This window comes from Crassostrea angulata, chromosome 1, assembly GCF_025612915.1.
Source record: "Crassostrea angulata isolate pt1a10 chromosome 1, ASM2561291v2, whole genome shotgun sequence".
Classification (NCBI taxonomy): domain Eukaryota; kingdom Metazoa; phylum Mollusca; class Bivalvia; order Ostreida; family Ostreidae; genus Magallana; species Magallana angulata.
In genome coordinates, this window is record NC_069111.1 from 4,830,884 (window position 1) to 4,857,429 (window position 26,546).

The 26,546-nt window shown below is 34.5% G+C and overlaps 2 protein-coding genes across 3 annotated transcripts; one reads left to right on the forward strand and one right to left on the reverse strand.

Moving 5' to 3' along the window:
- Window positions 1-4,596: 4,596 nt before the first annotated feature.
- Window positions 4,597-19,713, reverse strand: LOC128192256 (uncharacterized). Of its 2 annotated transcripts, XM_052864853.1 has the most exons (6): window positions 19,064-19,713; window positions 18,505-18,618; window positions 11,072-11,111; window positions 9,767-9,882; window positions 8,325-8,363; window positions 4,597-8,232 (listed from the first exon to the last, which is right to left on the reverse strand). In XM_052864853.1, exons 1-6 carry the CDS (start codon window positions 19,359-19,361, stop codon window positions 7,040-7,042), a joined length of 1,800 nt encoding a protein of 599 aa, XP_052720813.1. In that variant the 5' UTR covers window positions 19,362-19,713; the 3' UTR covers window positions 4,597-7,039. The 2 variants fall into 2 exon arrangements, with proteins under 2 accessions (XP_052720813.1, XP_052720885.1); XM_052864925.1 differs by lacking the exon at window positions 8,325-8,363.
- Window positions 19,714-21,132: 1,419 nt separating this feature from the next.
- LOC128176522 (craniofacial development protein 2-like) lies at window positions 21,133-22,134 on the forward strand. The gene is made up of 2 exons (XM_052842934.1): window positions 21,133-21,612; window positions 21,874-22,134. The coding sequence occupies exons 1-2, from the start codon at window positions 21,133-21,135 to the stop codon at window positions 22,132-22,134; spliced, it is 741 nt and encodes a 246-aa protein (XP_052698894.1).
- The last annotated feature ends 4,412 nt before the right edge of the window (window positions 22,135-26,546 follow it).

Here is a 26,546-nt window from a genome sequence, read left to right on the forward strand (position 1 = left end):
ATGAATCACCAAAGAAAGCATTTTATTGTTTTTAAAAATGAACACGATGAAGGCCCATAATCAATCAAGGCATCTAAATACAGGCACGTAGAGCCCCCCCCCCCCCCCCCCCCCCCACACACACACTTTTTCTCGGAGCAACACATTTTTTTAAATTTACATATAAAAATTTGAATTATCATGGAGTTGCCCCCCCCCCCACTTTTTCGGGAGTATGTAAAAAAAATTGATAAGAAAATAAGGAAATGAGTAGTGAAATTATATACTACGGCAGCCCCCCCCCCCCCCCCCCCCCCCGGATTAGGATTTTGATGATTTTGGGAACCTTTAAATTTTCCTTTTTTTTTTTTTTTGCTTGTCAAGATTTTTTGGATGAGTCTGGCTCCCCCACTTTCAAAAACGATGCTACGTGCCTGAATTAAGACTAAATATACTGTTTATAACCCCCAACGTTACAAGACGATCAATGATTTGACGACTTTGTAAGGTTTATATTTTAATTTATTTGATTGAATATCACCGTAGCTCCTCTTAAAATTGATCGAATTCCGATTTTAAATCAACATGGAAAAACTACCTTTGCACGCAGCATTATTACTTACACGTATGATACAGACAACTTCTTTCAAGCTTATTACAATAATATATATAGTTTTACAATTTTAGTTAGTTTTCCATAAAATAAACTAAAACAAAGTCGATCTACATTAAATTATAGATTGGAAATACACATCTTTTAAAATGTGAAAAGAAATTTAATTTTTAATTCCGACGAGCTCTCTATGTAACTTATTTTTCTTCTTCTTCAAACCTAAACCAAAACATGAGAATGAGCCCCAACTTGGGGGTGGGGGTGGGAGAGGGACTGGTAGTAGTTTTCCCCATTACTTTAGGTGGAAACTACCATGAGTGAAAATCAGTACCTGTGAAACAAAACCGGTATAAATCAACAAAGAATTATTCATTTTGTGTTTTTTACAGAACATACATGTATCCTGTATGGGGCTAGTTAAAAAATTATTGAGATAACCCATATATTTGCCTCTCTAAGTAACGGATTTTAATGAAATTATACACGAACATATAACGGCAAATCACTACAAAAATTAGAACAAAGTGATATTTAAAAAAAAATCAATTTTTTTTAAAAACGAAAATACATGTATGTAAAGATGTCGGTGATCGGGCTACCCGGCGCAAACATATATAGTCGGAGAGTAGACAATTGTTATTTCTACTTAAAAAGTGTCGATAGACCTACAGTAAATAATAATAAAAATCTTACATTTGTCTACATGTATTTTGCTTTTTGTTGTGATTAGATTTCATGCAAGTTTTATTTAATATATGTTCGAGTTAAAATACGGGAAAGGACAAATATCTTTACGAAGCCATAGAAATACTGGTATTAACCAAGACGGCGTAATGAATTTTGCGTCATATACTTTAATTTGGTGAGAACCTCGTATGAAGACCTTTTCAGGCCAAGCAACTGCATATTATGTTTATTTACTTACTGTTTAACTAACTGGACCAAAACAAAAGGACTAAGTAACTGGTACTTATCAGACATCAAAAGGTTGTAAACGCTTGAAAAATATGTACAAATCAAAGTACTGAGAGTACTGAAAGACGGGGTCTTGAAAGTTTAAATTTGTAATTGTCACAATTTACGTCCATGCTTACATTCCATATATTTTGTGCTACGTTTGTAATGTTACTAATTTATTGTCAGAGTTGCTTTCCATAGTTTAAAGTTCACTCAACTTGTTTTACTGGGCGGGTTCTAATCCCGTGCATGTAAGAATTAAGTCTGGGCGTAGCAATTGGAGAAAGCGGGCGTTTTCAACCAGCTCCCTCATTTCACATAAAGCATTTCTTCATGTAACATATTTGTATTACCGACCAGAGTCCAACTATTCTGGGTAAGTTTGTTTTTATTTTAATGAGATGGATTTAATTAATGCCGTATTTATTCCCAAAACGGCCAGATAACCTTGTTTTGTATTTTTCGTGAGTAATTTAGAAGTATTTGGAAGTAAAGTGAGTATTTGCTCATATGAAAACTATAAAATATAAAGTAAAAGTACATGTATGTGTATTGTTGAAAATTAAACATATGTTGTATATATTTCAGAGTAAGGTGCGTAGTGGTTGCCGTAAAATAAATGTATTTATGTAGTACACAAGTTTATGAAAGTGAAGTACGTGTACGAGTCTAGTGATTGTGTAAAGTAAAGTATATGTAGTGAAGTAGTAAAGTTATGTACAGCAAAATGTGCAAATATCAGTGTAAATACAGGAAAATGTATTGAGTAAGTAATGTGCAGTAAAATGCAAGTATGAGTAAAATAATGTTATCTGTGTATTTGTCATTTCATTTATATTTCAGATCCCTTTTTGTACCTTTGTTTGAAGTCTATGGAACAGTTGGGAATCTATTTGTAAATTAACATGCGAATAAAAGCTATGTAAACATACTGAAAGTTATTATTTTGGAGCCGCAAAGTCACCCGGCAACAGCAAATGTCCACGTTTTCTTCGAATATGCTTTAAAAAATTATGAGTTTGAATTAGGTGTTTCAATATATGTTAAAATTCGGCTTTTTACATTTTTGCTGATACTTTGTCTACAATCTTTACTAAATCCCTGCCGGGAGTGTCGTTCATAATTTTAGAAAATTGACACAATGGTATTTTATGTAAAATACTACAACTAAGTGGCCGGTAAATCAAATCAACTATATCTAGATAGATAATTTATATTATTAGATTTATTTAATTTTATGATCTAAGGGAAAATCCACAAGTCGGTATCCGTTATACAACGTTTATGATAACTCCGAAAATTCTCAAACTGCATGCTGAATTACTGAACAAAGTTAACATTTGTATACCGATAACAAACACAGGCACCTTAGAAATACTTCTTTTAACAATAAGATTACTCCAAGTACTATAACAATAACAAAGGTCGTCACGGTCGCCATTTTGAACTTTTAGACCGGCTTTTTTGTGTAAACTCGTGCATCATCTACACAAATTACGATACAACCGTTCCTTTTATTGAAAATCATACTCCGAATTTAGTCTACTGCTTTTCAAATCGAGAAAACCGAGACCGGAAGTTGATGAATCACGTCATACATTTGGGTAGGCCTTTCCTGATAAGCTAATGTATTTGTCATTAAATATAAAACAACAGAATGATATAGACATTAACTGAAAAATGTACAGAGACAGGTCAATTATAGGACTGGTTCGAAAAAATAAGTAGAATGTCCAGATCAGTCACTTAGTGCTAATGAAGGAGAGAAAGTGTCACGTGTAAGAAAAATATTCACACGGCGGTAATATGTTTTACTGATAATTGATAAAGCAATGTTTATTGTATGATAATTTTGAATTGTTAATTTTAGCTATTAGTTCAGAATTATTTCTTTTTAAAATTTCTAATATATACAAAGTTAACGCTTTTAACAGCAAAATAAACAACTTTGGGAGGAAGCTTTCATTTCAGGGATCTGTGTCTTATCAATATACTCTCGTCTTTTAAACACAAATTTTCAGGTGTGGCTTGGAAAAAATGAACTTAATTTCGAAAGTGATTTAATTTAAATTTTTACAAAGAGCTAAGATATAGGATTTGCAAATCAGATTTTAAAACTACGATATAAACTGTGAGTTTTTATCTTCTTAAAACTGAGATAAGTACTATTTCTATTTACATGTACTACCACACGGTTATCAAAATTTATAACATAACAACCATGCATTACTTCTGAATTCATAGGTCTAATATTGGTGTAAGATATTTACCGATTAGTAAAAGATCAGCTGAGTTTCTGATGATAAACATTAAGATACTGATAAAGAAATTTTCAAAATCATGAATGTGACTGGTTTTGTACGTTATAAAGTATAGAAAAAGAATTAGTGTAAATTTATGTCTCATAACATGTAAAAAAAAATTACATATATATTCCAACTAAGCCGGACAACATGCATGAACATTAACATTTAACTTTGTTCATCAATCTATAAGATTGTATATTTTGTTTGATGTATTGGTCATCCAAACTGTATCATCAATATTGATTTTGCATTTTAGCATTGTTAAAAAAAATTAAATTCAGTTTAGTTAAAAAAAGTCAATGAACGAGAACGCAAATTCAGACTTGTTTTTATTTTCTGTGTACAAAATTCCTTTAGAGATGAACAGCAGTCATACCGCAAGTAGACTTGGAAGCAATGAAGAGCCTATTTAATATGTAAGACAGCTGCGTATAACCCGTTAAGATTTTAACTTCAGCTCGCGCATTAAATTTTGTAGAATTCAGGTGATAGATTGTTAAAATAAAATTCACAACTTTTCAAAACTGGCACACATTACTTTCGATTCAACCTTTAACCCCAATCGTCAACGGCGTTTGGCATTCAGTTACGTAACTCATTCCACAAATCGCTGCAACTATTGAATCCACGCAAGAATATTTTGATCAATAAAACTATTTGTTTATTTTCTTTATAGAATTTGGTTTATCCATTGAGGACTTAAAAAGATTTAATTCGTGGTTTAAAAAAAAATAATATATATTTACTGAAATGCATGAAAACTTTCTGCACCCTTTTCTTACACGTAGACTCAATTCATGTGTTCTACGCGTGCCTTCCGGTTTGAGACTTTGATCGACAGACAGTAAACTAATAGACAGGGTCACGTGACTCCGTCTAAAACGGCAAGAGGCTTTTCACACCAATATGACTTTCCGGTAGTAATTAACTCAAATTTTGTTGAGAAAAAAAATTAAGAATAGGGAGAAAAAGGAAATGCTGGATTCCTTACATTAAAACAAAAGATGAGAAATAAAGATTTATTAATACATGTATATTTCATTCGTTTATATGGTGTTCAAAATATAGGAGCAATGAAAGGCGTGAAAGTGACCTTACGGTAACCGGTGTTTTGCAGTTGATTAGGGACACTGGACCTAGGCAAGTTAACATCAGCTTACCAGGGTTGATCCAATGATGCCATGGACTAGAAAATTTTCACATCAAATAAATGCATTCTAGTTTACCGTTTAGTAAATAGTCAAGGATGTATCAATCCATTCTTCCAAGGGAAATAAACTAAATGTCTCAATTATTTCCGAACACGTTTGGTATTTGGAGACTAGTTTGATGCATAAAGATATTAAGTTGTTATTCTGTACTAAGGCAGATTTTATAAGAATTTATTTGAAGGAAACACCTAAACAAGATATATATATATATATATATATATATATATATATATATATATATATATATATATATATATATATATATATATACTTTACAAAAGTGATTTCGCTATATCCGTATATGTACAATACGAGTTTGATCAAGATAAGGACGATAATTAACAGAAAGTGGAACATAAATAGCATTTTAGTAAATAATTCATACTGTGTTCACTTTGGAGGAAAGGTATTATAACTGAACCGGATGAAGTGAAATTTTAGGTAATCTTTATTATCACAATATACTTCAACTTAAATCATCGAATAGTAGCGAAATGCTTTAGTCCGACTGTAGATAGTTTAATTTTCTTCTTACTTTATAAGTCGACACGCCGTTTTTAAAGTATGAAAAAAATTAACCATCTACAGTCGGACTTAAGTTCAGATAAATTCCTTTTCTCCAAAGTGAAGACTATGAATTAATGATTTTCTGAAAAAAAATATAATTTTTTCATTAGGAATTACTAATATAATTGGTTTAAGTGGCGGCAGTGGAGGCGATTTTGTGAAACATAGTATGTATTGTTCTGCTTTGAAACAGAATACATGTAGCAAAATTCAAAATTAGTTTACAAAATATTTTACATCATAGTCCTGAAAAAAGTATTTACAGTAATGATATAAAGAAATTGACAGAATATACATGTAGTTTGAGAGAAGAATATATACACTCCTTTTGAGTAAAATTATATATAGTACATGTAATATATATGTATATTAATAATACAAAACGTCTATTAAAATAAAATACAGACCATCACCGATATGTTTAATGGACACATTCACTAAAGAAAACATACATGTACTTAAAAGTTTCCATTGATGAGTAACATTTTAAAAATTGCAACTGTTTATTCCATAAATGGAAGTGGTACATAGTAAAACAAATTAAAAACATTCAGGTTTTTTTTAGTTGAGATGTATAATGGAATACTTTGCTTTTTCTTGTGAATTACAGTTTATCTCATTTAAAGATTTAAATAAGTGTAGAATTTAATAATCTTTTCCTTTATAATCAACCCGAATAGTTGTTCTGTTCAGAAATTACCATTTTGAAACCAAAGTATTGAAGAACTGACAGAAGGTGATTTCTTTGATGATGATCTATTTCAATATCAACATACGTTATTTCGTAAAGCAAGTAGTTTCTTAGCTCTATTTGAATAATTATTGTTTTCAAATATGAGTTTCCTGGTTTTTCTGACAAGAATTCCAAGCAATAGACGGAAATTCCAATATGAATCACGTTGTGTAATATAAAGATAGAATTAACGCCATCAAACTTTACGATGTATTATGTATAAGTAATCGAAACATTTTTGGAAAAGTGAATCAAAGCAATTTTAGCAAACTTAAGTACTGGTTCTTTATTTAGATTGGATAACCTGTCCTTGATTTCAAACGCTATCGCTTTAATCGAACTACAAAATATATCCTTATTGTTCGTACCAATAAGAAGGCATCAATAAATTAATGTAATATAAAAAATGTTGTGAATACATAACATCGTATATACCGATTAATTTAATGAGTGGTAATTATTTTGTGCTTGGGCCAAAACACTGTTTTATTTCCGGTTTGCTAAAGTAACTGCATAAGAGAGTTGATTAAAATCAATTGACCAAAAGATGTGCAATGTTTCTGTTCAAAATCTAATCTCCCTAGCGGTTCACTTTTGATTTAAAAAAAGCCGTTTTCAGTGTTAACATTTACATTCATTTGATTAATATTTGATAAGATTAGTTTTTTTATCTTCATTTTAATTTTTCTTGGTATTGGCTCCATTGTTTTCCACCAATTTCTAAAACAGGTTTCATTTCGCTTAAATGTGCGACAATAGCTGTCTTGCTTTGTTTTTTAATATATTCCTTTAGTTCCTCCGGCTCAGATAACTCAAGCAGTTTATCAAAGTGATAGGTTCCAAACACAATTAGCGTCATTCTCTTTATTACGTCATGTTGTATTCTGTAAACACACGCCTCTTGTACCTTTAGCTTGTTCACAAACTCCATAGGTATCAAGGAAATAATATTCTCTCTGCTCATAATGCGCTTTTTTGGCTTATTTTCTGAGGATGATTCATGCCCAGTAACACTTGTTTTTAGTGTTACTTCAGTTCCAGTAATTTCGGTTTGTTTTGTGCTGTTTTTTGTCTCCTTTGTAGTTGGAACACACTTGCACGACTCCAGTATTTCAAAGAGATTGTCGTTTGGGTTGTTAACGTTTATCTCCATTTGATTTAGACTCATATACACCAACATTAGAAACTGTTCTTTTTCATCAGATTCGTGCATTTTTTGTAAATACGACTTTAAATGTTGTAAAGGACGATTTCGAAATAACACTGGACCAACGTTTTGGAAATAAGTACATCTACAAAATAGTGCACATATTTCTGAGTATCCTAATAAATGGTCATTGCCTTTTTCAATAGCCAGTTTTTCAACTTCACTGAAGTTTTTATTCCGATAGAAAGTTTCAAATTGTGAATATAGCATTTGAGTCCGATCTCCTTTTGTTAAACTCTTTGATAGATCTATGAATTTTGTTTCCTTTCCAAGGGATCTGACAAATTTACCGATATTTGCTCGATCTTCATCAATTAGAAAGATGATGAAAGCTTTTGTATGTGTGTTTGAAGAGGACATGTTTTCAAATAACATACGGATTTTCTCTGCTAGGGTTTCTTTTTTTGACTCTGATATTTCTATAGAAAGTGTCATGTCTACGATAATTGGTTCATGATGTTCTGTAACGTCAAATGTAAGAGGATCGCCGATTATTATCGGTAATGAATTCGTGACAGCCACGTATATTTGTTTAGCCGTTGACCTTTTCCCAGATCCCCATAGGCCTACCAAACAGAGAATTTTTCCATCATTGTTTATAAATTTCACTCCTTCGTAAAAGGCCGATGTTTTATAGAATGGTTTCTCTAAGTTGAAATCTAAAAAGTGGAGAAAAATATTAGATCATAAATTATGATAAAAGAAAGTAAAAATAGTAAGTTTTGATATCTTTATTAGAGAATTAACATACCGTCAAAAGGAATTTCTTCATTTCCCTCTCTGTATTGTCCTGAAAAACAGGACTTTTTTTCAAATAATATTGCGTCTTTGAGAAAATAATAAAAAAAATAGTTATGATGCCAATTATGACACATTTCAGATTTACACTATAACGTGCCTACAACTTTTCTATGTTTACTCAATACTCATGGTGCGTTTGTAATTGACATTGTTTGCTCCAAATCACACCAGCTGCGTTCACACTCCATAACATCAAGGATGTTAATTGTTTACTGATTTGAGGTGGCAAATTCGGATTGTTATAAAGTTCTAGGTCATGAGAAAAAGATCTTCAAGACACAAAAAGTATTTATGAAATGAATTGTTATCGACATAAAATTAGATATTTTTACTATAAAATGGAATTAGGGTAAAAGAAAATGGACTAAAAGAAAAACATGAAGCTCAAAACTTTTTTCAGATTTTGTTTTTTCCACTGAAAAATATTTGGCTGTACTATAAATGTTAAGGTTTCATTTGTTAGTCAATATACCTTTGCATATTTTATGATATATGTAGTTTAATCTCGCTTATTCATTTAGATTATTGAAGGCATGCAATGCAAAAATATAGAAAATTCTTAAAAAAGATAAAATGCATATGAAACCTAATCTCAAAGTTTTGATCATTGACATCATATAATTTTATGCTTGCAGAATAAGGTCAATGTAAGTAGTTTCATACAATTAACATTTTAGTTTTTGTTTTTTGTAAAATAAAAAAAGATGTTAGGATTTAAACAATGAAAAAGGAAATTTTGACTAAAAAGTTTTTAAAAATTATCACTGAAAACTAACGCTTTGTATCGATTCAGTGCCACTGCTATTCATAAACTGAGTTTTATTTTGAATAATTTAATTATATGTAATATTTACACAATTAAGAAATTTTCAAGTTAAGTATTAAATGTATTTTTCTATAATTTTTCAAAAAATATTCAATATCCATTAACTAAAAATATAAGTACATATATAATTAATCTGCTTTCTAGCTGAAAAAACCCACTACAGTTGAAGGGTTATAACATACAGTAGATGTTTTTATTTTTCATTATAACCAGTGTATTCTTTTTTTTCATTCTGAGTAAACGTTACCCTTAAGTACTATGGTATCGTAGCTCTCACTCATCACAAGTCCAATTCATAAAAGATTTCAAAGAATGAAAGAAATCAACTAAATCGTTAGCTTTGATAACCTGAAGAAGTTACTCATATACATGTAAATATAGTTAATGATTCAACATTGAGTGGGAGAGGTTATACTTATACACTCCTAGTTAAATAAGTTTCTCTATATCTCGGAATTTTTTGTCCCACCATAACAAATATTTCTTCTATATAATGTGATAGAGTTAAGAAGATTTTAGTATCAAATTTGATATTTGTTTCTATAACTAATCTGAAAATTACTTACCTCTTCTGCAATAATACAATATTAAACACGCTGCAAGGAGAATAATGAACGAAGAGACACCAACAGCAACTCCTATGTAGATCTCCGGTGTCAAGGGGTCATTTTCTTTTGAAACACTTGAAATACAATGAAGATAAATTAGATCAAAATATTCATAATTATTTGAAAATTAAAAAAGACGTTAAATTGCTTATGATTCAGATTCACATTTAAACTACATGTATAAACTTTTTGCATGATTATTTGGGCTTTATTATTTTTTTTACAACTGAACTAGTTAGCTAGTTAACTAATGGTATTTACAATCAGGAAAAGTATTGAAAACACAGCAAACGATACATGGGGTTATAATTCGAAACAGAATTCGAAAAAAAAACTGCTACAATTTTTGTAATACAAATCTATATAAAATTAAATTGCAATGTGCTAACATTTGTATAATTATACATCTTCAAAACGCCAATTTATATTATTATGCATGTACTTTCATATTAAATACTTAAATCTCATTGGTTTAAACGCAGTTTATAATCCGTTCTATTACCCTACGGCGTTAGCAACACACTTGCCAACGGGTAACACGACGAATTGTTACATGCCCGTAAATTATGCGCGTAAGGTTCGCCGTAGAATTCACGCTTTTCGGTATAAAAGGAGTAAAAATCTCTTTAAAATTCAAAATATTCAGAATGATAAAATAGGGACTGTTCAGGAGGGTAACAATTGAAATTGACACCCCTCGAAAACCAATGTCAACGCTTTGTGTAGGTTGACAATGGTTTTCGAGGGGTGTCAATTTCAACTGTTACCCTCCCAAACAGGCACTATTCACATGTTTTATTTTTAATGTTTGAACTTGCTCAGATGAATGCCGCTTCAAAATGTCAGACTTTATTTTCTGTTATCCACAGATCATGGATTTTTCTTGCAATTGCAGTCAGTTGCTTATCAACACGACGAATGGGCGGAAAGAGAAGTAGGCACTGTGAACATGTATATACAAATATTTGCACAGCGATTGCCCTTCCGAAGTCTCTCGAACATGTAAAAATAAATTTGTCTTGCTGTCAATTTTTATTGACTTTTTAAATATTTTAAAAAGTATATTCTGTATAATCGTATCTATTATTTAACTACATAATTGGATATCCTATCCATAGGGCATTGTATATAACTTTAGCATTTGATCAGTTCTACCTTTTGAAAGCCTTTTTTCATGATCTAGAGACCATAAAAATATGTCTTGACGTTGTGAAGATGGTGAATAAGTTTACTGTTCTTTGATTATAAGTGAATGAAACTTACTCTTTACTATCAGTAAACGTTTTACTCAAGCATACTGGATCTGGAAAGAGATATGAAATTATACATACTAGTATTACGCAAATGTTTGTTGATAATTAAAGACATGCTGACTGACGTTTTCATACGAATTGTTTGACCATAATTAATCACCTAATTGTCTACGGACTTTTCCGATTTTTCCCCTATTACGACAAAGAGCACACGACGGGTCTGACCGGTCAGCAGAGGATGCTCACTCCTCCTAGGCACCTGATCCTACCTCTATCTATTTGGAGGTACGTGTTGCTCTGCTTTGAATTTGTATTTCGTTTTATGGATTCTTGAGATGGTTCATGGTTTGTTATTGTCATTTTTTCATCCATGAAAAAAGTACTAAAGTAAATATATGTCACACAGATGTGATTAGCAGCATTAAAAGAGTATAAACAAATAACAGATACTTTACTTTTAAAGTTTTTTTTTCATAAGATAATTATAGTCGTTTTTAATGTTGAGATTTTACAAAAATTTCATTTTCAAATGTGAATTACAAACAACATACAGAGCTGTGAAATATTTTGTTAGTGAGCAAAGTTCAAATTGTTTTTATTTTTGCTTGAAGTGCATCGAAATATATCTATTGTAACAATTCAATCAGAAAATGAGCTTTTCAAAAAAGAGTGTTATATGACTATGCACGAGTAATCCAGACTTGATACCTATAAAGAGCTTACTTGTACTTTTGGTTTAGGTAAGCCTAAATATAGCCCAAAAAACGTAATTAAAAAGTTAACAATCCATAGTTTATTAATACATGTATTTAATTAATATGATAAAGGTGATATCTGCAAGTGCTCCATATACAAGAAAATATTAATATTTAACAGCTATATAAACAGTACTGAATATTCCTTATTTGCTTATTTGCTTAAATACTGTTGATCAGTATCAGAACTTTATTTACCTATCCGAAAAAGAAAGGTAATTATAACTATTTTAAAACATAACATTCGTTTTCACATTTTTGTAATATATGGATGAATTTCAGGACTGTTAATTTAATCATAAACTTTTAACAATCCTTTCATATCAGAAAAAGAATATAATTTCGTTCTTAAAAAATATTTGAAGAATAAAAGTTTAAATTGTACGAAAGCCGAGAAGGATCATTCGAGATTCGAGATTCGAAATACGAGATTCGAGATTCGAAATTCGAGATTCAATATCTAAATTAACCAATCAAATCATGGATCTGAAACCTGTATCCTAGCAACATCAAACTGTTCTAAATAAAGATCATTCGTACATGCTCTTTCCTACAAATAAATGTCTTAATAGCTCTTATATAGTGGTTATAAAATGGTTAAATTAACATTGATGAATTAACCCCACACAGTATAAACAATTAAATTAGAAATAACACTGTTGGCTTTGCGAATCTAAGTGGTTTTGTTTGCCCTGTATGTATTTCCCCCCGAACAATTTTAACCCGAAGTGTATTCGCCCCATCTGTGTAAAAATCGGCTCGCGAAGAAAGATCTGTTTAATCTAAATGTTTTAGCTATAAAACGAAACTCAATGAAATAATCGACATGTCAAAATATAGGTTATGACAATATAGGTTTTAAACCATAGAAGATATTATGATTTACAACCTCAAAGACAAAAATCCAGATAAGAATAGTGTATTGTAGGGTATGGCAATGCCATTGTCGATATGAGAGAGAGAGAGAGAGAGAGAGAGAGAGAGAGAGAGAGAGAGAGAGAGAGAGAGAGAGAGAGACAGACAGACAGACAGACAGACAGACAGACACAGAGAGAGTTTTGTAGTGTCAAATTCAGTTTGATTTAGAATTTGAAATTGATTTGATTTGTTACAAGCATATATAGACAATAATTAAGCCTCTAAAACGAGAAAAGAGAGGAGGTAGCTAGGGTAGGGCAGACCAACTAGCAAGCTTTAATTTCAACGGTGTTAGCGCACCTGTGATTTACATCGACTCTCTCTCTCTCTCTCTCTCTCTCTCTCTCTCTCTCTCTCTCTCTCTCTCTCTCTCTCTCTCTCTCTCTCTTATCACCTAGCATTTCCTTTTCCGTGAGGGGGTTTGGGGTATTTGTGATGTCTTACATTAGCTAGCGAAAATGATAAAAAAAACATGAAATTTTCTTTAAATTGTGTGCGGATGTTGTACGCCAATAATCTGTTTTCAGTATATACATTTCAAGAGGGGGGGGGGGGGGGGGGGCTATATAGTCCTAATTAATTTGTCAGTTATTCTGTCCCCACTTTGTTTTCTCTTCGTTTTCCAGGTTTTTTTTTATTTGGCTCGGCAAATTAATATAAAACTTTCTGTGTAGCTCCATAACGATGCACTGTAGATAAATTATGAGTAGTTTTACTTTTGATAAACAGGTACATATCCGTACTTGATTTTTAATTTGACTCTTATAATCGGATTTAATATTCCAATAATTATAGGGTAGGAAAGAGTAGACGGGACTTTTTTGCGCATATCCTACTGTACCATTTATTCAACACAGGTATTAGCACTCATCGAGTTCGACTTAATTGCTTTCCTTTTCTTTCATCCACTGGATTTAAAGCTATTAATTTTTGAAAATATTTTGAATTTATGGCCTGATTATATATAAATTAGAGCTGCGCTGGTGCATATATTTACCCAAATGGACCAAAATATAACCAAATGAATCTAAAAATTTTGACAAAATTAGTTTTAAACGTACGACTCTTTTTCAATTCTAATCGGGTATGTCCTTTAGAAAAATCTTGAACCACACACATTTTAGCAAATAAAACGGCAATTGTTTCATTTTTTAAGGGGAGGGAGGTGGTGCCGGTAAAGGACATGTATTGCTTGTGGCAGTTGTGCTATACTCTCATTTGTTATAATAGGTAATACTTCATATTGATATAAAATGAAAGTTTCCAATTACACTGTACATAGCTTCTATCACGCATTTTGACCCGTGCGAAGGTTTGAAACAATTTTCAAAGCATTTAATGTAATTCAACCGATCATTTTTGAAATTTAATTTTCTGGATCCCCGCCTGATACGTCTGCCTTCTTGTATATTAGAATTACATGTACGTTGACCATATGTACACATTAACTTAATCGGCTATGTTATGGGACGATAACATTTTTTATCAATGTTTTTGCAGGATATGTAACAAATAACAGCCTATTTGTGGGTTTTTGCACTGATTATTTGAGATAATTTGCCGCCATCTTTTATGCATTCCACACACCACTCACAGTTTCTTTATTTGGTGTTCTGTGTGTATGGCGACACATTGGTAAATTTGCACCACTCACCCCTTGTAGCTTCATCCTGATTACATTTTATCTGGCTAAGTGTAATGTAGTAGTATATTAAATACACACATCTTTGTTTGCAGTGCTTATTTACATCTTTAGAGATTTACTTACAAAAAAAGGAAACATTTGTATGACTTATATGTAATTATTGTCAATTTTGATGCGGTGGGGGTAGGGGGTAGGAAACTACAGAGAAAGTTAACTTGGCTGTGAAACATATGCTTTTATTCTTTCTTGTTGATATATCAATGAATGAATTATAACAAAATATATGTACAACAATTAATTTTGAAATATTCATGCACAATCAAATAAAAGGTTTTACTGTTCTCTGCACAAGAAATCGGCAATGTGAATAAATTGGCACCCTATCATCCCTACCTTTAATTGTAGAGAGTAGGTATCCTTCTATATTGAAAACAATTCCAAAAGTAAGACTCATAATAAGTTGTTTACTGAGGAAAAGGAAAAAAATTGTATTCATTAATAATTCCGTATGATGTGATAATATCTCAATGATTTGTTTATAATCATAGTACTAGTGTATCACTGTATGCATACATAAAAACGATAAGTAATGCTTATATTTATTAGTGAAACAGGACAGATTATTTATATTTAGATTATTTAGATACATGTACTAATCTTCATGCGGGGATCTAGAAAGGAGGGGGTCAGGGGATCTGGACCCCCTCCTCGGGAAAATTGGAGCTTATTAAATTTACATAGTAAAATTTTTTAAAATTGGCCTAGGACCCCCTACAGAAAAAATTAGCTACGCTTATGAAGTTCTCCCTACCATAACCGCATTTTTACACAAAGGGGGTGAATAAACCCGGGTTTTAAACTATTACTGGTGGTGAAATACCTTAGGGTTCAAACGCATCAGGTGGAAATGCACCAGGGCAAACAAAATCACTTAATAGATCCGCGAAGCACACTGCATTATTACTAGTCTACTTAGATATTCTGTGTAAAAGTAAATACAAATAATTATTTAGTTAGGTAGGGAGAAGTGAACATAGCATTTATTTGTATATCAGAGCATGTTCGTATGATTTTTATTTAGAACAGTTTGATGTCGCTAGGATACATATTTTCAGATCCTTGATTTGATTGGTTAATTTAGATATTGTATCTCGAATTTCGAATCTCCAAACTCGTATTTCGAATCTCGTATTTCGAATCTCGAATCTCGAATGATCCTTCTCCGCTTTCGTAAAATTGCGAGTTTTTATTATCCATTTCGATAACACATTCAACGTAAAACAAACACTATAAACTATGAATATATTGAAGATCGATACATGTGTTAGGACTGCATTAAACAATACATGTATTCTTTTGATACAAGCTACATTGTATCTATATACCTATTTTAAAAAGTCAGGTTTGAATATCAACATAGCAGGTATATACAGTATATCTGGTGCTTTTACATTGTACACCAGTTTATCACCTATATCGATATTTTTCTTTTTCCGAAAACAAGTTAAATATTTGCATTTCCAAAAAAGTAATGAGATAAAAGGACATTTGGGTATTATATTCATGACTATTTTATACAAAGATGCAAATAATTTTGCTGACAATCCACCAATTAGTGTCACGTTTGCTAAAGTAACTACTGGTATCTTGTGATTTAGAGATATCTGAATAGACAGACCTCGCAATGTCATGACTATATGTAATAAAAAAGCAATTTTATCTGATTTGTTTCAAATAATTTTTTTCCATTAAAATAATGACTTGCTAACTTCGTCAATATGTGCGACGTAGATGTAAAAGATATAATGAAAATTGTGTCGTACAAACCACCCATTATTGCTTTCACAATGCCAATTATAATTATTATTTCTAATTCCTAATTACAAACGAAACGAAGGCCAAAAAACATAATTATGGTTCAGCCAAGTACAATATTATTGATTTTTACTTTCCGCTCTACTATCACGCGGTGTTAATGGGTTAGAATGCAGCATAAGTATTTCATCTAGTATGAGGAAGTTACCGGTTCGAAAACGCGATTTCCATAGTCTCCATCTCAATGTTACTAACATTGATTCAACGATGGAGCATTAAAATAAGAGATAAGTTAAGGGAATCAGTATTGATTCGCCAATGTCAACATCTGTTGCTGTAGACACACTGCACATCTGTACTGTACATATATTCTTTGTGTAGATATCGACCATAACGTATCGATATCATTTCACTATTGTGATACTCATTAATCATTACTTTGTATCAAAGTCATAGTGAGGGGCAAATGTTAGACTAAGCGAATTCAAAACAATTTTCTAATAATTATGTTAATTTTAAAGAGTATCAATTTCCAACTGTGTCTGGGTGAATTCAACACGGGGCAAAATCGTTTGCGAGTGAAGAAGTTATGAATATTTGACCGTGAATTTCAGGGTTAAGTATTTAGAATAACATTTACTTATCAAGAACAGATGTACAGTAACTCTGGTTTAGTACGAACACGGATATATCGAAATCTCGGATACAGGGAAGTTTTCTTAATTTTTTAAGATTCTTAACAACTCTTGCAAAATTTTATTTTACGGTTATAACGAATTCGGAAACAGCGAATTAACGGATATAGCAAACGGATTTTGAGTCCCGTAGAGGTGAATTATAACGAAATTTAACACCTTTGTAGCGAATTTCTTTAGAGTATATAAAGTCTGCAACTACCATTTTACATAATAGTTTGGATGAATTTATTTTCACACAAATTCCTCAATTCACAATCTGATTACTAAAGGTATCACAAGAATGAATTTCCATTTTAAGCCTCAATCAGCAGAAACTGTAGTCCGGTGAAAGGAAACATGTATATAGTGAATACGCTATAATTATTATTACAAATTCGTTATACGGATATAACGAATTACGGATATAACGAAGGAAATCCTTTAGTCCTTAGGACTTCGTTATAACCGAGTTTTATTGAATTATTATGTAAGAAGTTAATAGAAACGTTGCACATCTGTATTGTACATTTATACTTTGTGTAGATATCGACCATAACGTATCGATATCATTTCACTATTGTGATACTCATTAATCATTATTTTGTATCAAAGTCATAGTGAGGGTCAAATTTTAAACTTAGCGAATTCAAAACGATTTTTCAATAATTGTGTTAATTTTAAAGAGTATCAATTTCAAATTGTATCTGGGTGAATTCAAGACGGGGCGAAACCGTTTGCAAGTGAAGAAGGGTAAAAATTAGGGGCTAAAATTACCATGAATACAGTAGACGATTTCAAAGCAATATATATTTGCCTGCATCAAATAGGCAAATACAAATAACGGGAACGATATCGATGTCATCATATTGTGTATCGTCGATACTGATATCATAAATGTAATGCAACCTATTTCAAGTTTAATGTTGATGACGATATCGTCCTTTTTGTGTACCACATCGTGTATATCGACATTATATTTGTTAAAACTATACCAATTTTATAGTTTTTTTTTACCCAAAGTAATATCATTTAAAGGGTGGGGTAATAAATTTCCCAATTTATGTTAACTTTCCTTTTTTTCTGTAGATGCCACACCAATTTTAGTTAAGGTTTGAACACAGGGCACACGACGCAAAACTCACGACGATCGTGATCGACAAAAATAGATATCAATAGGTCATGATCACATGAGTGACGCTGGTGACCTTAAAAGTAAATGCTCTTTTTGAGCGAATATGTCACTTTAACCTTCAAACAGTATTATAGTGTGTATCCCCACGGCGCCTTCCTCTCACGTTCAGCTGTTACATGCCAGTTTAAATAGAGTGGTATATTGTTAAAAACCTACAAATTACGTAATACACTCGTGACTGGAAATTGGGATCTTGTGACTCTCATGCCTCTCTTATGATTTACAATGTCACATATTTTGTTTTCGTAAATAAATGCACAAACGATGCAAATTATAAAGTATAAATCACAATAAAAGCATCAGCTGGCGGCGAAACAATTTTATCGTTAGCCCCATATTTTTTAACTTAAGAGATGTGTCTTTATAAATCTTCTGTAGATTTAAAAATTTACACCAAACGCCTACTGTTGGTAATGATCAACTAATTATTCAAAATCTTACACTTATAGACTTCATTGGACAGAAATAATGCGTGTGGACACGATCCAGTGATGGACTCATTACATGGAACTGTGTCGAGGGTGTTGGCCCCGGTGTTGTATTCTGGGCAGTAATCTGTTAAATAAATTCACTAAATTAAGACATATATATATATGTTTACTAGCCGCAATATTGTAGCCTTCTCCGATTTTTTTACCTGACGTACATGTATTATTATAAAAGAATATAGCTTGCCATTAAATATGAAATGGTCACATCAAGTTTACTCTTAGTACTGATTATGACAGAGATAAGTCTTTTTCTCTGTAAACTTAAAGAAAATAGAAAAATAAGCAAGCTAAGATAATATTGATAAACAACCGTGTTTTAAATACTATGAGTGTTATGAGTAACATCTGTTAGACAACGTTTCACATTCATAATGGACATATTTGTTAATAGCGTTTATTTTTATTATATTATTCTACAACATAGTATACAATATTCTTGTTCAGTACAGTATGGTATAATTATTTAATGGCTAAGTATTATTAATATGTCAGAATGTATCAGTTCTTACTTGGTTGGACCCATACAGGCTGGATACATATTTCCCCTGACCTGTTCCTCTCATTCTGTATGCAATGATAGACATTGATAGAACTCTGACAGTTGAAGGAATCTCTATCCTTCTCATATACAGTTTGGTTAAACGAACAACGTTTTTCTCGGACTTTAAACATGGCTTCTCTCTGCACTGCGCACACATATATATGGAGGGTAATCGTGTTAAAAAATCCACTTGTAAACTTGTAAATCCGAATATGCAGTCGTGTTGGTGAGTAATCCTGAGTATGAATGAGTGTAATTTTGATCATATAATCTATAAAACTATAGGATATAAGCACTCTAGAGTTGACTCCACAGGCCTTCAATCTAATTCTTCCTACTGATACACATTTGCAACTGTAAAATATTGTTTGTTATTTACATGTAACCTGCCACTATGAAACATGTTGAGCAACAGTCTCATGGTCGCAGCACAATACTCGCATTAACAACTGCAATTCATCTTACGACCTTTAAAAATCATGCATCACTCTTGCGAGTACACAAAACCTTGTAAAACGTTCGTACTAATGTTTGTGCCTTGCACTGCAATGATTTTGATCGCATTCGATCGCGTCTGAGTAGTTTGCATGTCCACTATTTTGAGGAGACTTGATGCGAGCACTAAAACACATGCAACGAATGCGAGAGCTCGTGCAACGTATGCGAGAGCTCGTGCAACGTATGAAGAGAGCTCGTGCGAATCTAAAAAAAATCCGGTCGCAAAGTGTTGTAAAGTGCGCCAATTGTGAAAGGGGCTTTAAGGACATATGCGACGGTCCTCAGTTTAAGATAATTTTCCTCGATTTTGGAGTTGAAATATTTTAAATTTTTCTTTTACTTGCATGCAAAATCCACTTGAATGCTCACTAGTAGTGCCATAGCATATATTTTTAATTGAATCTATATATCCAGGAAAATTACTGTAAAGTCACGCATCATTGAGCTGAAAGATTAAAATTTTAATTTGAAATTTGTATAAAATACACCTTTTTGAAAAGAAATACTACCATTGTTCTATTAAACGACTCAGGGGTGTTGATAGGCAAAGTGTTCGCATTAAAGGAGAATTTGAGTGAAACAGTCAGAGGTGTAACTGGCGTGACCTGCTCTCAGTGACCGCCATTGGCTCCGAACTGCATTGTCAAGTCTTTCTTAGAAACTTCTATTAGGTCTCGCACGCAGTACAACTTAATTTTCCGCTGTAGTTAGCTATTTTGATAAGTCGTCCAGGAAACGTGTCTTGAGGAAAGAACGACCTAATCTTCTTCAAAGAGTTCAAACTTTAAGAGACACCAGTGACTTGCCCATGCTCCTTCTCTTATCACCATAAACAGTTCTATAGGTCTAGAAACTGAACAACAGGAGAAGTCTACCTCGGGGAGATGATACTCGTCAGCCTGGGAAGGCAGTTCATCTAGGGGAAGGAAAACTCTGATCACAAACCTCCGCTGTCTTGCGGCAATATCCAATACTGGAAAAGGCTTCAGGAGTAAACCTCGAGGAAAATCCGGAGATGGAGTCTCTAAGGCAGTCCAGCGCTATCACGAACTCTTCACTGGCAACTCCTGCTACGGCACTAGTGCCAAACTGTAGCAACCTGTTGCTCCTTTGGGTGTACTAGTGACGTAGAGAGGGGGGACCTGCTGCATGGGCAACAGCCTGTCCTCCATATTTACCGCCCTGGCTTGAATCCTACTATCTGGAGAGGACACCCCAGCCTCACTTTTAGTGTAGACACAACACGAAGAGCAGTAGTTACCGGTTTTAAGCCGCAGCTTGATTGGCGTAAAGCTTTGGCGCCAGGGGTTGTTCTCGACGGTGGGAGAGACCTTCGTGTCTCACTGGACAGTTACCACCCGCCTCAATCTGGGCAGTCCCCAGTCAATAAGGCACTGTCCCGCCACAGTCTGCTATCCTCATGGGGTGCATGGGGATTAGGAATGCTCCGAACTGTAGACTGTAATATACGCACCAAGCAACAAAAATGTACAAAGAAAGAGACCAGCTCTTAAACTGGGAAGCTGGAATGTCTGGACAATGTTGATGGGACTTTCCAACGACATGCGGGATATAGACGGCTCGCGCAAGACAGCAGACATAAACTATGAACTCCTTCGACAAAGCATAGATATCGCTGCTCTTCAGAAAACAAGGCTGGCAGACTCTGGTACGTTGAAGGAAAAGTACTACACCTTCTTCTGGAAGGGAAAACACTTTGATGAGCCAAGAGAGCACGGTGTAGGCTTTGCAGTCAAAAACAGCCTACTGAGTACGGTAGAACCAGATGGCGAAGGATCAGAACGACTCCTTACCCTTCGCCTAAATACCACCACAGGTCCAATCACCCTTGTAAGTGTTTATGCAATAACACTGACGTTACCTCCAGAAACAAAAGACCTGTTCTACGAGAAGCTGTCATCAGTCATAAGGAACATCCCTGACAAAGAGCAGCTCATTCTTTTGGGCGACTTCAACGCCAGAGTCGGCACAGACAATGACTCGTGGCCGTCATGCTTGGTATGTTCGGTGTAGGCAATATGAACGAGAACGGTCAACGCTAGCTTGAACTATGCACTTACTACAACCTGTGCATAACTAACTCGTTCTTTGTGACCAAACCTCAGCAAAAAGTGTCTTGGAAACGCCCCGATCAAAACACTGGCACCAAGTAGACCTCATCATAGTCCGACATTCTTCTATAAAGTGTGTTCTACACACGTGTTCCTATCAAAGCGCTGATTGCGATACTAACCACTCTTTAGTGTGCTGTAAAATCAGGATGCAACCAAAAATATTCCACTGTTCACGGAAACAGGGCATTCCTTGCATCAACGTCAGCAACCCAAGCTTACTCAGAAGTTTGCAGAAACCTTTGAGCAGGAACTGGAGTTCATACAAAAAGAGACCTCAACCGAGGAAAGGTGGGGGACCTTGAGGGACATCATACATAGCACTGCCCTGGAAGCCTTTGGTAAAAGAACAACAAAGACAACAGACTGGTTCGAGGCAATGTCCTCTGTGATGATTCCTGCGATATAATCCAAACGTATAGCTTTGGCGGAATACAAAAGAACACCAAGTCAGAAGAACCTTCTGTCGCTAAGAGCTGCCAGAGGCAAAGTCCAGCGGATGGCTAGACTCTGTGCAAATGAATACTGGCAAGAACTCAGCGAGACCATCCAGACAGCTGCTATATCTGGTAACGCAAGAGGCATGTACGATGGCCATAGGACAAACTCAGTGCAAAACACCCCCCCCCCCCCTTCAAGTCATCATCTGGCCTAGTACTCTCAGACAAAAAACAACAAATGGAGAGATTGGTTGAACACTACACAGACCTGTGCTCTACTCAGAACACTGTGACTGTCTCAGCACTGGACGCCACTGAGTGCCTGCCAACCAGGGATGAACTTGATGTAGAACCAACATTAGAAGAACTAAGTAAGGCTATTGACAACCTGGCCTCAGGAAAAGCTCCTGGTAACGATGGAATCCCTCCAGACTTGCTTAAACAGTGCAAGAGCTCCCTGTTGTCACCCCTACATAAGGTTCTATGTGAGTGCTGGGAAGATGGGAGCGTGCCACAAGACATGAGGGATGCAAAGATCGTCACCCTCTACAAAACCAAGGGAGAAAGAAGCGCCTGCAACAACTATAGAGGCATCTCCCTCATAAGCATAGTCGGCAATGTGTTTGCTCGAGTGATCTTGATTAGATTGCAGAAGCTGGCTGGTCGTGTATACCCAGAGTCACAGTGCGGCTTTCGCTCAAAGAGGTCTACGATCGACATGTTCTTCTCTCTTAGGCAGCTTCAAGAAAAATGCAGAGAACAACAGATGCCGCTATACATATCCTTCATAGACCTGACCAAAGCGTTTGACCTAGTCAGTAGAGATGGACTCTTCAAGGTCCTCCCAAAAATTGGATGCCCTCCAAAACTACTGAGCCTAGTGACATCATTCGACGTTGATATGAAGGGGACAGTGCAGTTCAACGGTAGTTCCTCAGAGCCATGTAGCATCAATAGCGGTGTCAAACAAGGCTGTGTCCTCGCCCCCACGCTGTTTGGTATCTTTTTTGCCATGCTCCTCAAACATGCATTTGGTGCATCGACTGAAGGAATCTACCTACGTACCAAGTCAGATGGTAATCTGTTCAACCTCTCTCGCTTTAAAGCAAACACTAAAGTCCGCGATAGACTCATCCGGGACATGTTATTTGCCGACGATGCAGCAGTTGTCATCCACACCCAGCACCTTGCTGTACGGAAGCGAGTCGTGGACAACGTATTCCAGGCAGGAAAGAAGGCTAAACACCTTTCATCTGCGATGTCTGCGCCGCATCCTGGGCATTTCATGGCAGGACAAGGTGCCTAACACCGAAGTCCTGTCTCGGGCGAACCTTCCAAGCATGTTCACTATGCTTTGACGTGCGATCTTGGGAAGACCTAGCAGCAGATCGACCCAGATGGAGGTCCACACTACTTAGACAGATCAAGTCAAGGGAAGAAAGCTTGTGCATAAAGCAGAAAACAAACGTGCACAACGAAAGCAGCGCCTAAACCCCGAAAGATCAGAAACCATTCACAGGTGTGACTCTTGCGGAAAGAATGTCTCTCCCGTATAGGACTTTTCAGCCACTAACGTTGCTGTCAGAGAAAGACAAAATAGGATACAATATCCCATGGTCGTCTGCGACCGATGGAGGCCTACTACTATATATCCAATCTTCAATTTGCAGAGAAAGGAACTGAAAAGTTGAATAAAATGGATGCTATAGTCTGTCCCGGGTTTTCGCTACCATGATATTTTGACAAAATGGTCAGTGAAAAATAAGATATATTTTCTTTTTAAATGAAAACATTTTTAAAGTTAAAAAAATTCCAGACAAAATAACCATAACTTGACCGCTTAAATCTGTTGTTATATTGTGAGACGATTTCTGTGTATAAATATATTATCACAATCTTACAAGTATACAATCATATAAGTACAGGCAGTTGCAAATTTTTATATTGGATGATATATTTAGTAATAAATAATTTTACAAGAGTTGAAGTGTTTATTTACACAATAAAATGCTTTCTTTAAAGATTCATGCGGGATATGAAGGTGGCGACATTGCAGAAAAATACATAATCCGCGTTAGTATGGAAGGGAATTACCACCAAAAGTCTGTATATATTGCTTTTATTCTTAATATGCTTGCTTCCTTATTCTTCAGTACATTTACAATTTTATTTCACTTTTATAGTTTTCATATTCAGGCTTATCCAATCTTACTTTGATTTTCTTTTGTTCTGTATGGTTTGCTTAATTCTATGTTGCAATACTCTCTTATTATTCGTGTATATATACATGTATTCTTACTTCTATCTCTGCTACAAACGTGAATTCAATCATGCAAACCATAAAGCTCTCTTAATAAAGATGAATACAAAATGAATGAATTTAATGTTGCATTATGGCGCCAGGCGAGTGTCTTTGCGCTACATTGCTGCTCCCGGAGATTCATGAATACGAAACTAACCAAGCCAAATATTTTGATAAGTACTCATATAAAATAGATTTAATCAATTTGTTAACATGCTATGATATACGCGGGCTCAAAAGATGCACTTTCATTTTATATGCATGTACAATGCGTTCGGCGGTTCTAAAAAAATCTTAGGGAGTGGGGATGGGGAAACAGTTTGAGAGATAATTTTGTATTAATTATTTTATTGGTTTGCTTTACTTCATCTGGTAATGTTACATCTTTCATCAAATGAGAGCATTTTACATGGATATACTGTTTGAATTATGTAAAGTTTTACATAATATATAGGTCTTGTTTAGGGGTTCCTTGCCAGATTCTTCACAATTATGTAAAAAGAATTACAACCTTATGCTATGTATAATTAATAACGACTTTAAGAATCACACTCATGAGACTCCAAACTACATGTACTAGTATGTTATGTACAAGAAACAATAACATTTTTATAGACACTGTTAATTTATACCGGTTTTGTACTGCAGTTTTACTTCATAGCAGCCCCCTCTCGGAAAACTGGCTATAAAAGTAGTCTTTACTCGGGGGGGGGGGGGGGAGGGGGGAATAGAGGTTATTTCCCCCTATAGTTAGGGTTCTTATGTTTAAGGATAAAAATGATGTACTTCCGGTCACGTGAGCATGAAGGTGGTTGTAGAAAATTTGGTCAGAGAATTTTTCCCCTTAAAATCCCAAAAGGAGCGTAGATCAAGCGTATCTCTAAGTACAAATGCTTGCAGTAACAATTCTGTTCTGAAGGATTACAAAAAGTGACAAAAATGGCGCAAAACGGACCTTTGAAGAATTTTTTTTAAAAACACAATGCCGGTGTTTCGTCAAATACCGTTAATTCTACACCCGGATTCAGCGGAGAGGTGAGTAGCGCTCTTCAGTCGCTGCCAATAATTCAACGAAACCTCCAAGATATGCAGCACAGACTTAACGGTCTAGAAGAACTCCGCTCAGAATTACAAAGCGTGAAAGAAAGTCTGAGAGAGGATTTGTGGGGGAACGGACGGCCTTGAACAAAAGATTGAATATGGTGCTCAACAAACAGAGGACACAGTGCAAAATGTTGAAACTATTCATAAAGAAAACAAAAATCTCCGTCGTGAGGTTGATTTATTAAAGGCAATCGTCATTAAGCTTGATAGAAAAGTTAGCGAACAAGATAATGAAACTATTGACCTTAAAAGCCGCTCCATGCGAGACAATATTCTAATCCATAGATTCAAGGAAAGTTCCAATGAGAACCTTATGCTGGCTATCCCAAGTGCCATTGAAAAGATCTAAAGTTTGTCCGCATACATCGTATTGGCCCACCCAGGCGCGGACCGGTACCACGCACAATAGTGGGGAAGTTACTTAGAGCATTATGACAAAAAGGAGAAAATTCTACAAATTCAGAGGGATTTCAGGCGTTCATCAAAAGAAACTCCTTTTCATGTATCCGAACAATTCCCAGCAGCTCTAGTGGAGGAGAGGAAACATTTGTTTGAGCTCCAACGTAAATACACGTCTTGAAACGTAGAAACGCGTGTAAGAGGAAACAAACTTGTTTAAAAAAACCCAGAAATGTATTCAGAGAAAAAGTACTCGTCCCTCGGGCTGAAGATGTTCTATATTGCGACGAAGATGAATTAGACAAACTACAGGAAATACCAGTGGTAATTTCGGAAGAAAAACGTGAACGTGGGAGTAGATTCGTGGCTAGCGGGACCCCCGTCAAAATCTATGGTGAAGTACGCAATTTTTACAAAATGTTGTGCTCTCTGCCAAGACATGCACAAGCACACAATCGCATTCTAATGTACCGCTTCCGGGACAAGGATGGTAAGGTGATCGATGGATGATGGGGAGTTCGGTGCGGGAAGGAATCTACTAAAGCACTTTGAGGAACGCAGCCATGACAATATTGC

Coding starts and splice junctions, on each gene's coding strand:
- LOC128176522 (XM_052842934.1), top strand. CDS start 21,133: ATGTTGATGGGACTTTCCAACGACATGCGGGATATAGACGGCTCGCGC. Junction 21,613..21,873: donor ACTCGTGGCCGTCATGCTTG/GTATGTTCGGTG, acceptor CTGTAAAATCAG/GATGCAACCAAAAATATTCC.
- LOC128192256 (XM_052864853.1), bottom strand. CDS start 19,361: ATGATCAAAATTACACTCATTCATACTCAGGATTACTCACCAACACGA. Junction 18,619..19,063: donor GCCTGTATGGGTCCAACCAA/GTAAGAACTGAT, acceptor TTTATTTAACAG/ATTACTGCCCAGAATACAAC. Junction 8,364..9,766: donor ATTGTATTATTGCAGAAGAG/GTAAGTAATTTT, acceptor CCTGTTTTTCAG/GACAATACAGAGAGGGAAAT.